Source organism: Esox lucius, chromosome 12 (genome assembly GCF_011004845.1).
Source record: "Esox lucius isolate fEsoLuc1 chromosome 12, fEsoLuc1.pri, whole genome shotgun sequence".
NCBI classification, from domain to species: Eukaryota; Metazoa; Chordata; class Actinopteri; order Esociformes; family Esocidae; genus Esox; species Esox lucius.
Window position 1 is genome coordinate 32,358,131 of NC_047580.1, and position 13,839 is coordinate 32,371,969.

The 13,839-nt window shown below is 41.0% G+C and overlaps 1 protein-coding gene across 2 annotated transcripts; it reads left to right on the forward strand.

The window, feature by feature from the left end:
• The first annotated feature begins 64 nt into the window (after nucleotides 1–64).
• On the forward strand, nucleotides 65–13,574 carry si:ch211-207e14.4 (interleukin-17 receptor D). 2 transcript variants are annotated; one of them, XM_010893193.3, is made up of 12 exons: nucleotides 65–467; nucleotides 1,491–1,566; nucleotides 6,055–6,210; nucleotides 7,690–7,808; nucleotides 8,079–8,208; nucleotides 8,833–8,871; nucleotides 8,994–9,136; nucleotides 9,237–9,311; nucleotides 9,429–9,495; nucleotides 9,584–9,703; nucleotides 9,933–10,102; nucleotides 12,332–13,574. In XM_010893193.3, exons 1-12 carry the CDS (start codon nucleotides 339–341, stop codon nucleotides 12,848–12,850), a joined length of 1,743 nt encoding a protein of 580 aa, XP_010891495.2. In that variant the 5' UTR covers nucleotides 65–338; the 3' UTR covers nucleotides 12,851–13,574. The 2 variants fall into 2 exon arrangements, with proteins under 2 accessions (XP_010891495.2, XP_010891496.2); XM_010893194.3 differs by having other exon boundaries at nucleotides 12,668–13,574.
• Nucleotides 13,575–13,839: the final 265 nt, after the last annotated feature.

Below are 13,839 nucleotides of genomic sequence, written 5' to 3' on the forward strand. Positions count from 1 at the left end.
GTATTTTAGACAGCGTCACAATTTTTTTGGAAAAGCGGTTGTAATTGGTTCAGTGAATGCCAGTTGGTTAGCACCTTGGCGGAGATTTCTGAGAACAGTTGAATAACGTCGACATAATTGTTTAGCCTCTGGACGCACCTCTTCGTGTTTTTTTTGCACACACACTCTCTGTCTCTCTCTCTCCCACACACACCCTAAAAGGTCGACCCATAAGCATAATTTAAGCTGTCTAGGACTAGACCTACCACATGGGAAGAAAACATACATGCATACATGTATGTATATAGTTGGACTGAGAGTTGTTAAGAGTCCTTATACTTTGAGTTCCGGACACTGCCATGCGTGTCGTAAGGATTAGAGGACAGCTCGTTTTGTTCCACGTCCTGACATTGAGTCAGTACCTCTCTGCCCGCGAGGACCAAACGGCTATCTCACCTCAGAACTGCAGTCTGAGATGTGTCCTGCAGGTTAGTAAGGCTCCATATTCTATACCTAAACCCTTAATTAAACTTCACACTTCATTAAACTTAACCCATTGTCACTGTTCACAAAACGTTGGGCTCATTTGTCGCTGCCGTTGTTGAGCTCACTGAAGGAAACACATCTCACCTGACTCTTGCATTTTGTGTCAGCGAAGTGGATATTTTATTTTTGGGAAATACTGCCTACGACATTTTGGTCACTTCAGACGAATAGTGAAATTGATAGGCCCTACAATACACTTTCGATAAAACTAATGTTACGGTTTATTTTAGGGAAGTCAGTTAAGGCCCGCGCTCTTGTGGACGCTCGAGTCCTGCCTCTATAAAAGACTGTTTATTATTTTCATAGATGCCGTTTTTTGGCAAATAGGCCTATCCCAACATTGTACTGGAATGCGATTGTCGCATAATAACAGGAATTATAACAGGATCATCACATGCCAACAATATAACAGGTTATCCGATTTTAGCGGTTCAAACAACGGGACCTAAACCACTTTTACCCCCAAGCCGTCACACTTCCAGGTGAATGGCTGGAGTATCTAGTAGAGGGATTGAAGGCATACCGTTTTGTCATATCTGATCAACGTCTAGCAGGCGGCAATTAAACTCAGGTCGCACCTAAACCAGTTACCTGACAGTTGAGTGCCCGGGGTTCTCTGCCCCATGGCGGTTTCGATGACATCCTCGTTTTCTCCCGGAGTTTTTTCTGTTTAACTGAATAAAATGGGTAGGGATTTAGTATTAAGTAGGCCTAGCCTAATTTACTATAATATACTGAACGTAGTAGTTGCAAGGATAAAAAATGAGGGACCCACACCCCGGAGTGTTTACCTATTCACTCTCACAAATAGTTAATTCATCTATTCATGTTTATTGAATTTGATTATAGCGTGTTTGAATAACTAGTGGTACATTTTTATTAATCCCCGCAGTTTTTTCCGCTTGTTTCTCTGCTCACATCGTACTTTAATTAACGCATACCCGCATTTCACTCCTCCGTTTTAGGGAGGACCTGACTGTGAATACTGCCGAATAAACAGAGAAGAAGTTGAAATTAACCACGGAGTTACGACATTTGGAGGTAAGCGCGCCTTACCGGACAGGTTCCCAACCTGCATCCTTGGATGTCACACATGATTCGAGCCACACTATAGAATAGTCATTTTCAACATTAACACTATGTACATTTTTATGTCTTATTAACCACCAAATGTGTATTTCTTATGAATCCGGAAAATTGCAGGTTGTATTATATGCCTAACCCTAAGTCACTGTAGCATTTAGGTCCTGGGCCCATAATGGCCAAGCAGTCACACAAACTAGAGTTTCAAAAGAAGGGACGTTCATTATCTGTTTCAATAGAGACCCTAAGTACAATTACTTTTCCAGTGACAGGTTGGCTTCCAGTGTCTCAAATAAAATAAATAAATAAAGCTATACAAAAACAAAAGTATCCCTTTACCCACAGCAAAATTATCCTTCATACAAAAGCTGTGCCAAACATCTACATATGATCGGCGCCACGGAACTAGGCAAGTGACATCTTTAACGTCTCAGCAGGTAGACAGGAACAGCAGCTTTATATCTCGGACCTGGTCCTACCCGTTTGCTTATCTACTCTCATCTGCTACCGTCCGAACTCCAGCCGCCCGCCTATATTGCAGCATTAAGCTGATTAAGTTGCGTTCGTTCTACCGCGGCTTCGCGTTGTGGCAAAACATTTCCCTCCACGTCAATTTTTTTAAAAATAATAATAATAACCGTAACGTTTTGTTTGACAAATGATTTATCAGGGTACAATATCTTTCCTAAAGCTATTTTCTTCATGCGATTTGAGAAACACGGATCGCACTGTCATAGTAATCTGGATCACCAATAACGCTCTATGCGGACGAGCTGTACGAGAATCACAGACGTCAGAAAAACAAGTCGTTTTCTGTGTGAGCACCGCGCGCTAAACAATTGTATTTCTCCCGGGGCGCGAAATTATTTCTGAGTGTATGCCTCTAAGCTAAGTTTTCAGTTAAAACACTAATTTAATTTACAAACTTTTCAGTTAAGACACAAATTATTCCCACCTCGTTTAGATGTAGCGGTCAATATTGCGTGAGTAGTCCAGAGTGGAACAGAGAGAGCATAGAGGACAGTGAAAAACATATGGAGATTATGGTAGAGCAATAGAGGAGTAGAGGAAGAAAGTAAAGAAGAGATGGAGAGGAGGGAATAGGAAGAAAGGAGAGATGAAAGGATGAGGGCATCCCTGCATGTGCCTGTCCCTCAACTGCCCCCATCAATGAGCTAAACTATAGGAAATATTTTTCCAAAAGCCTAGAAGAATTAAGTGCCCCCCCCCCCCCCCCCCCCCCACATACTGTTCTACCATATCCCCCACATTGGTTCAGCCCGCTTGGCTACAGTAAAATAATACAAAATAAGTTTTGTATATAAAGATGGAGTAGTATATACACATATTTCACCCGTTTTTGGTTCACAAGCACCACATTCACAATTACCAGTTTAAATTTTTAAACAGTGACTCCAGACTGTCTTTAACTTAGGGGAGAGACAGTGGGACCCATCACATTCTGTTATACATGGCTTACTGTGTTTGTGGTAGAATGGTTTAATAAAAAATATACAGTCAACTCAAGAAGCATTGCAGAAAATAAATCACACACCTCATTGAAAGATTTTGTGTTTGAGAAACGATCATTTTGTAACAAAAGTATGTTCTAGCCCAAAATATCACTCATCGTTTGTGTTGTTTGACGATGAGCACAAAATATGTACTCATCTTCGGTTTTGCTCAACTTTCTTAGGATAAGTACAAATAAACATCAACAAAGTTAAAATTAAAAAGAGTGGTGGGGTTGTTTGGTCTTGACCAGTTGTGGGGTTGTTTGGTCTTGACCAGTTGTGGGGTTGTTTGGTCTTGACCAGTTGTGGGGTTGTTTGGTCTGGACCAGTTGTGGGGTTGTTTGGTCTTGACCAGTTGTGGGGTTGTTTGGTCTGGACCAGTTGTGGGGTTGTTTGGTCTGGACCAGTTGTGGGGTTGTTTGGTCTGGACCAGTTGTGGGGTTGTTTGGTCTGGACCAGTTGTGGGGTTGTTTGGTCTGGACCAGTTGTGGGGTTGTTTGGTCTGGACCAGTTGTGGGGTTGTTTGGTCTGGACCAGTGCCTGAGACACATGTGCACAAGTTCCTGTCCACTGAACTTTCAGCGAAACCACTCCCCTCCACACTTTTCTACACTTTCCTGCCAAAATAAGGCATACAAATTCCTTAGAAAAAAGCCACAAAACTTTCATGTTAGGAAATTGATATCTTGTGAGACGGCTAGATCCCTTATACAATATTCAAACCCGTTTCCAAATAAGTTGAAACGCTGTTTTAAATGGAAATAAAATCTGAATACAAAGATGTACAAATAATTTAAAACCTATATTCAAAAGAAAATAGTACAAAGACAATATATCAAATGTTGAAACCAAAAAAAGTTATTGGTCCTTGAAAAAGATATGCCCACATTGAATTTAATGCTAGCAACATGTTGCAAAAAAGCTGGGACAGGGGCAACAAGACTGTAAAAGTAGTGTAGTACAAAAAACAAACATAGAGGAACGTCTCACAACTAAGTAGGTTAATTGGCGTCAGGTAAGTATACCCAAATATATCTAGCCACCAAGTCTCTCACCAACCCACCTCTGTCCCAAATTGAATCCTGCCTGACTGCAATAAAAGCATGGATGACGGTCAACTTCCTCAAACTGAACAGTGACAAAACAGAACTCGTACTTCTTGGAACCAAATCCACCCGCACTTTCAATCTCAGCATCGATGACCCTGCTGTTTCTCCACCCCCCACTCATGTAACCCTGGCGCCATTCTGGACTCTACACTCTCCTTTGATCAGCACATTAAACAGACTGGAAAATCCTTCTTCCATCTTCGCAACATGGCCAAACTCAGACCTTCCCTCTCCCGTCCTGCTGCTGAAACCCCAATACATAACCTCCCGTCTTGACTACTGTAACTCCCTACTTACCGGCATCAAATCTACATCCCTCCATAAGCTCCAAATGGTTCAAAACTCTGCACCCAGACTACTGACTCACACCAAGTCCTGGCAGCACATCAGCCCCATCCTCTGTGAGTTACATTCCCAATCTCCCAATACATCAACTACAAGATCCTCCTGTTGACATATAAAGCCCTGAACAATTCCGCCCCTGCCTACCTCTCTGACCTTCTTCTTACATATCAACCTACACACTCACTTCGTTCTGGTACTGCAGGACACCTCATAATCCCCAAGTCAAAGCTCAAAGGCTTTGGTGACAGGACATTCTCTAGGGTTGCTCCTAGGCTCTGGAACTCTCTCCCCAAAACCATCCGTGACTCTGAGACCATCCCCATCTTCCAGCAACGCCTCAAGACTCATCTGTTCAAAATCGCCTACCCATAGCCACGCCCAGTTCCATTCTTTCAATCTCCTTTGTTTTCTCATAGTATTTTTTGTTTTGTTTCTGTTTGTTTTCTGTTCCATGTCACTTTTGTACTGCGTCTTTGGGTCCCTAAAAAGGACTATATAAATATAATGTATTGTTATTTATTATTAAACCTTGGGTCCTGCCATTCATGTGGATGTTACTTTGACATGTACCACCTACCTGAGCATTGTTGGAGACCATGTGCACCCATCCATGGCAATGGTATTCCCTGATGGCATTGGCCTCTTACAGCAGGATAATGTGCCCTGCCACAAAGCAAAAATGGTTCAAGAATGGTTTGAGGAACACAACAACGAGTTCAAGGTGTTGACTTGGCCTCCAAATTCCCCAGATCTCTATCCAATCGAGCATTTGTGGGATGTGCTGGACAAACAAGTCCGATCCATGGAGGCCCCACCTCACAACTTACAGGACTTAAAGGATCTGCTGCTAACATCTGGGTGCCAGATACCACAGCACACCTTCAGAGGTCTAATGGAGTCCATGCCGTGACGGGTCAGGGCTGTTTTGTCGGCAAAAGGGGGACCTGCACACTATTAGGCAGGTGGTCATAATGTTTTGACTGATTGGTGTTTTTTCCCAATATTTTCCCAATATAATATTTTTCCAATTTCTGTGTTTCAGCATTTGATATGTTGTCTTTGTACTACTTTCAATTAAATATAGGGATTAAGTGATTTGCACATTGCATTCTGATTTTATTTTCATTTTACGCAGCGTCCAAACTTTTTTGGAAACAGGGCTATAATAACCTTTTGGACATTTATGAAATTCTTACTTTTTACTGTATTCATGCTTATTTTTACTAATTTGTATTCGTTATAAAGTTATATGGTGTTTTAAAGCAAATAAACACTAACTGCCCAAATAAATAGCGTAATATATTTTTTTCAGGTGGCCTAAGAATTTTTGCGCAGTTTTGAAAACAGTCACTAAAACACCTTTAGAAGTTCGATTTGTATCCACTTATATGTGACTTTTATACTTTGTCCATTTAAAAAATAAAGCTGTGTGTTCAATATGTAATTCTACATGATTTTATTCTATTTTATTTTCCTAGGTTGTATTCCATTGCCATGTTCTTTTTTCATGGTTGGCCAAGACTCTGTGTGCAAGCATTATACCCACGCTCCTAGAGATATAACCATTGAGTTTTTAGCTGATCAGAATCCTGAATACGACAACATCATTGTCTCCTGGAAACCCAGCGTTTATGGTGAGAACAAACATATAGAATATACACAATTTCTTATAATTATCTAACAGTAATGGCAGATCCAATGCAATGGTTATTATGATCAAGTCATTTGGTGTGAAGTCTGTGAATCTCACTTATTAGAAATACAAACCCATTTCCAAAAATGTAGAAATAAATGCAAAAAAAATGCAAATAATGTATCTCTATATTTAATTGAGAGTAGTGCTAAGACAATATATATATTTTTTTTTAACTGTTAATAACACTGGGAACTGAGGAGACCAATAGCTGTTGTTTTGAAAGTGGAATGTTGTCCCTTTCCTTGTTGATACAGGATTGTAGCTGCACAACAATTCGGGGTCTCCTTTGCTGTATTTGTCATTTCATAATGCATCAGGCTAGTTTAGCCCTCATACTCTTTTACTATGGAGCCATGCTGTTGTGATACATGCAGAATGTGGTTTGGCATTGTCTTGCTGAAATAACCAAGGCCTTCCCTGAAAAAGATGTTGTCTGGATGGCAGCATATGTTGCTCCTAAAGCTGTATATATTGTTCAGCATTTATGGTACCTTCACTGATGTGCAAGTCATCCATGCCATGTGCCAAGGCTCCAGCATTTTTGGGTATTGTTTATATATAGTAGAGTTTTTAACTTGCATTTGTTGATGCAGCGACATACTGTGTTTACAGACAATGGTTTTTGGAAGTGTTCCTGAGCCAATGCAGTGATTTCCACTACAGAATCGTGTCTGTTTTTAATGCAGTGCTGCCTGAGGGCCTGAAGATCACTGCAATCCAATATAGTTTTTTGGCCTTGTCCGTTGCATACAGAGATTACTCCAGATTTTCTGAATCTTTTAATGATATTGTGTACCATAGATGATGAGATCCCCAAACTCTTTGCAATTTGATGTTGTGATACGTTCTTGAATTGTGGCACTATTTGCCCATGCAGTCTTTCACAGACTGGTGAACCGCTCCCCATCCTCACTTCTGATAGGCCCATCCTCTCTGCAATGATCTTTTAATACCCAATCATGTTACTGACCTGTTGCCATTTGACCGTATTAGTTGTGTGATGTTCCACCAGGTTCTGTTTTTTTGCGTTACACAACATTTCCAGTCTTTTTTTGCCTCTGTCCCAGCTTTTTGGAACAACTGTCCAAGAAACAAAAACATTTTTGTTCCTTGGTTTCAGCATTTGATATGTTGTCTTGGTACTACTTTCTTTTAAATATAGGGTTTAAGTTATTTGCACATCCTTGCATTCTGTTTCTCTCTAAATTTTACACACCTTCCCAGCTTTTTTGGGAATCGGGCTTGTAAGAAGATAGTCCCAAAGGGCACCAATCTAAGTATACAAGTCATACTGTAATGCCATCAGTTATTTGGCACAGTACAAGTATTCATGCTGACGAATTGTATGTCCATGCATTCGTGTAAATTAGCTCCTTCCAAGCTGCTTCTCAGCATTGGCCTTCTGTGTTCAATCCAGGGATTGGCTTCCTTAGAGGCTTTCAGGTCTTACTCCAGGCTCTGGGAGGATCTCACACTGCCTGTCAGCTGTTTCTCTTTCAGAGCAATATATCACTCTCCGCTTCACACGCCCAAAGGGTAGGAGTCTACGTTCACCCAATTTTGGTGAATTTGTCTTAACTTGTTTTTTTGTATGGATATCTATGGAGAGGGGTTGACGAAACGCTGTGCTACAAGCTCACAGTGCCAAACTATTACAAGCTGTTTGTTGTTACTGATAATTCATGAAAGGGTATGTGAAGTGTGTATTGAATTGTTTAACATAAGGGTGTTTTGCTGTTATTGATCCAGGCGAGCTAGCGTGGTCTTCCTACAACATTTAACTGTGTTTACTGTGTTGTTATGTAGGTGTACCAGTCAGACCCTTTCTACAACTTAGACTTGGGGTCCAGGTATGTTGTCACTGTGATGGCCTTGCCAGCTCCAGTTCCTGAGGACTCAAAAGATTTCTACAGCAGAAAAGACTTCTCCACACAAAGTAAATCTTCCTTACACTATGCACCACATGCAGTTGGGTATGACCAAGCCACCACATGTTGTCGTGCATAACCAGCCCATCTGTTGTCAGTCATCACTAGATACCACCACATGTTGACGGACATAACCAGCCCATCTGTTGTCAGTCATCACTAGATACCACCACATGTTAACAGACATAACCAGACCATCTGTTGTCAGTTGTCACCACACACCACATGTTGACAGACATAACCAGCCCATCTGTTGTCAGTTGTCACCACACACCACATGTTAACAGACATAACCAGCCCATCTGTTGTCAGTTGTCACCACACAGATGTTAACAGACATAACCAGCCCATCTGTTGTCAGTTGTCACCACACACCACATGTTAACAGACATAACCAGCCCATCTGTTGTCAGTTGTCACCACACACCACATGTTAACAGACATAACCAGCCCATCTGTTGTCAGTTGTCACCACACACCACATGTTAACAGACATAACCAGCCCATCTGTTGTCAGTTGTCACCACACACCACATGTTAACAGACATAACCAGCCCATCTGTTGTCAGTTGTCACCACACACATGTTGACGGATCTATTGTCAGTCATGTGTGAAATCCCTTGTGTTGCAGCATGCCCAAAGAAAAATGGACTTGACCATTGCAAGACAGGTGAGACATTTTAGAATGAATTGCACTGGTCCCCAGCGGGAATTGAACAAACAACCCTGATCCCATTGAGCCACACTGGGCCATGAAAATAAATGACTAATGTTTGTTTTCTCCTGTCATAGATTGGTACCCAAAATACACAGACGTTCAGCAGATAGGCCCCGACATCATTGTGACATTCAACCTCGCCCCCCCTCTTCTCGGGATCGACCGCTACTTCTCCAAGTGCTACGGGGACGGATTGAAGGATTATACCATTAAACCCGTGAGAGCTTTGGACCAATTTCATGTCTCTTGCGGAGAGCAAATTATCGCCATGCTTTGTCTGCTGCGTATAATGATTGCCTTTATGGCTATTTCTGAAGGATGTTACAAGAAACCGAACCCACTCCAGTTATCACCTCGAAGGCCTGAAAGCAGGATCCAACTATACCTGTGAGGTGAGACTTTGAAAACACACGTTCTTGGACCCCATCTTATTTACCGACTGAAAGCAATCAACAAAACGTACTCTTCCATACTGTTAACATAAAAGATCTACTCCCATTTTGTCACAGATCGCGGCTGACCAAACGGATGCAGTAAGAAAAGTTTTCAATGTTCAAGTGAAGGGGCATAAGCGAGGTTTGTTCTCCGATCTAACGAGTACTTTGTGAAAGGGAAATGGTTTAGTGCCTGTCTAGCTGTCGCCTTGTTGACCTCTTCCCTCCAGAGACGCCATTACCACTGGCCACTTGGCTCCCTGTTGCAGCTGCCCTGGCAGTTCTCTTACTGATCTTGTTACTGGCCGTCAGCTCCAGGAAAATGTGCTCGCATTGGATAAAACGTAAAGGTCTGCGTTTTTTACCCAAAAACAATGCTTTTATACAACCCACTTTCTGAAAAAATTTGGGGACGCTGCGTAGAATGCAAATAGAAACAGAATGACTTGATGAATATAGGGTTTAAATGATTCGGACATCATTGCATTCTGTTTTTATTTGCATTATTTGCAATTTTTTGGGAAACAGGGTTGTGTATAATACATACATTTCATACGCAACATATATGGTGCTTTTCAGAAGTATTCGAGGCACACCCTGTCTCGAGTGGGAATGACGAAAGTGTGTCGCCAATCACCAGGGTAACTCCACCTCGACTGTTGATTTGCTACTGCAGCGATGATGGCCCCGCCCACGTCAGGGCAGTAATGCAGCTAGCAACCTTCTTACAGCAGTACATGGCTACTCAGGTAATGGTGCACTGCCAACAGGGAGACCAAAATGGAGATAGATTTCTATCCAAATGTTTTTAACTTGTGAGTAGCGAGTCACAAATATATACAGGGAGTCACAAATACATTATGCAACTGTGAAATAAAAATCACTGTCAAGAAATATATGCATATAGTGTATCAAACATAATTCAAAATCCAAGAACAAAGAATGAATCGTTAACAAATGATGATTAGCAAATAAATATAAGACAGTTTTTTACAACCCTGTTTACAAAAAAGTTGGGACACTGCTTAAAATGTAAATTAAAACAGAATCCAACGATGTGCAATCGTTTATCCCTGTATTTAATTAAAAATAGTATAAAGAAAATATATCAAATGTTGACACTGAGAAATGTTTTCGTTTTTGGAAAAATACATGCCTATTTTGAATTTGAAGCCAGCAACATGTGTCAAAAAAGTTAGGACAGGGGCATGTTTACCTTTGTGTTGCACCACCTCCACTTTTAACAACACTCTCCAAGTGTTTGGGAACTGAGGAGACCAATTGCTGTAGTTTTGAAAGTGAATTGTTTTCCCATCCTTGTTTGGTATAGGATTTCAGCTGCTCAACAGTTGGCGGTCTCCTTTGTCATATTCTTCATTTCATGTGCCAAATATTTTCACTGGGTGACAGGTCTGGACACTTTCACTACAGAGCCATGTAGAATGTGGTTTGGCAGTCTTGCTGAAATAACCAAGGCCTTCCCTGAAAAAAACGTTGTTGCTCCAAAATCTATATATATTGTTCAGCATTAATGGTGCCTTCACAGATGTACCATCACAAATGCTGGCTTTTGAGCTGTGCGCTGATAAGGAGCCAGATGGTTCTGCTCCTGTTTAGTCCGGAGGATGCGGCGTCCTTGATTCCCAAAAAGAATATCACATTTTGATTTGTCAGACCACAGGACAGTTTTGCACTTCGTCTTAGTCCAGCTTAAATGAGCTTGGGCCCAGAGAAGGCTTTTGTTTATATATGGTTTCTTCTGTGCATGCTAGTTTTAACTTGAATTTGTGGATGCAGTGACATACTGTGTTTACTGACAATGGTTTTCAGAAGTGTTCCTGAACCCATGCAGTGATTTCCACTACAGAATCATGTCTGTTTTTAATGCAGTGCTGCCTGAGGGCCTGAAGATCATGGCCATCCAATATTGTTTTTTGGCCTTGTCCCTTGCGAACAGAGATTACTCCAGATTCTCTGAATCTTTTGATGATATTGTGTACCATAGGTGATGAGATCCCCAAACTCTTTGCAATTTAATGTTGTGATACATTAATCTTGAATTGTGGCACTATTTGCCCACGCAGTCTTTCACAAAGTAGTGAACCCCTCCCCATCCTCTCTGGAATGATCCTTTAATACCCAATCATGTTATTGACCTGTTGCCAATTGACTTAATTAGTTGTGTGATATTCCACCAGGTATAGTTTTCCAGTCTTTTGTTGCCTCTGTCCCAAATTTCTTGAAATGTGTTGCTGGCATCAAATTCAAAGTGAGCATATATTTTTCAAGACAATAGAATTTCTCAATTTCAACATCTAATATGCTGCCTTGGTACTATTTTCTATTGAATATAAGGTTTAAATTATTTGGACGTCATTGCATTCTGTTATTATTTACATTCTATGCAGCTTCCCAACTTTTTTGGAAACAGGGTTGTATGTTGAATCACTTTTTGTGAATGTTACAGCATTTGTCACGTGTATTTCACAGATTTGTGACTTGCATTACATTTGTGAGTGGCCTTACATATTTATGATTTGCTCCACATATTTGTGAGGGCCGCGACATATTTGTGAGAATTGTTGCATATTTCTGAGTCGTATTTTACGGATCATTTGCATAAGGGATCCAGATAAGGACCTCCTTTGTTCTCGTTATGCTTAGTCTCCAGAACGTTCAAAACGTACTGTCTAAATAACACAGCACATAATTACTTGTGTAGATAAAGTGTTGGGTAATAGGTATGATTTATGTTTACACATTTTACAATTCAGCATAATCCTAGGCTGTATGTTGTTGTTTTCTCCTGCTTACCAGGAGCTCTGTTCATGAAAGGTTTCGGGCATACATCTTGTTCAGTGCAAACTAAACTGAAAAAATGTTGCCCAAACATTGAACCAAATGGTTCTTGGTCTTTACTGGTCTTGGTGGTGATGATTGCTTCAGGAATGCGAAGGTCTCTAATGTTGCTGCTCCAGGTGTTTCTGGACAAGTGGGATTCCTTACGTTTGGCAGAGGACGGGGTCCTGGGATGGCACTGCAGGAGGATCCAGGAGAGTGACTTTGTCCTGGTGATCTGTTCACGGGGCCTAAGGAGGGCGTTGGGGAAAAGCGAGGGCGGAACTTCCACTGCTGTCATAGCTCTGATAGGAGAAGAGCTGGGCCGCGCCAAAGCCACGGGGAGAGACATCTCCAAGTACATGGCTGCCAAGTTCGAATACTCTGAGGAGGAGGACATTCCGTTGGAGCTAGGGTTTGTGTCACGGTACACGCTAACTAGAGACTTGCCTCTGCTATTCTCCCACATCCATCAGGTGGCCCTGTATAGCCCTGGGGCATACCTGCAGATAGAACACATTACACAGGAGGGCAGCGCCAAGCAGCCAGCCTGGGCTGCTCTAGAGTGGTCTATCCATGAAGCTGGCATGGCGTTGAGTAATCACCAGGAATCCTCTGGTGGTGAGCAAGACCTCTGTGATGCACGGGTGGGAGTGTGAGCCTGGCAGATTGGGAAGGCCTTGTGGTAAAAACTCTGAAGTGTTCACGGTGTGTTCCCAGAGGATAGCACTTATTAAAACACTTCTTTCCAAAGTGGTCCTTGTCAGAGGATGCATTTGGGACTAAGCCCTGATGGCCTTGCAAAGTTTACTATATTCCTGTTGTGCGTTTTTGGGGGATAGATTTAAATTCAGTAACACTAGCCTCTGAGGGTAACACAAGTGTGTGTATATAAAGAAACACATTTGTTTTAGCTTTTGGAAATTGGAAAACCCATGAAAAAATAAAAAATCATTGAAACATGGTTTTAAGCACATAGATTAAGCCTCGTCCTGAACTAAATAGTAAAGCTCAGTGGAAATTGTTTTTATTTTAGTCAAGGACTAAGGTTAATCTAAAAGTCAGAACTATGGACTGGTAAAAAAAAGTAAGATGCCGCAATATAAATCAAATTCCAATGAGCACTGTGTGTGTTTGGATAATGGAATACTTTCACTGTATCTCCGTGTAAATGTAAAATAAAATAGAAATACAATTAGCAGCACAGCAGTTGATAAAACGGAACCATGTTTGCAAAATTAAAATCGTTACAAGTTCACAAACTCTAGGTACAAGAATTGTCAAACCGAAAAATCTGTCTATGGATCTTGACTTCAGATGCGTTATAACAACGTGGATGAATACTTGCGCAATAATTGTTTTCTGTTTTGTATTTGTAATACATTTAGAACGTTTAAAAAAAAAAAAAATATATATATATATATATATATATATATATATATATATATATATATATATATATATATATATATATTCGCTTTGACCACATGGACATTTTTGTGTTGATCAGTGGCAAAATAAACACATTTTGATTTCATGTCGTGACACAAAACCTGGAAAAGTCTGAAAGGGGTGAATAGTTTAGTGAGACACTGTGCTTGGGTTGCGTTCCACACAACACAAATTGCAATGCTATGCACCCATTGCC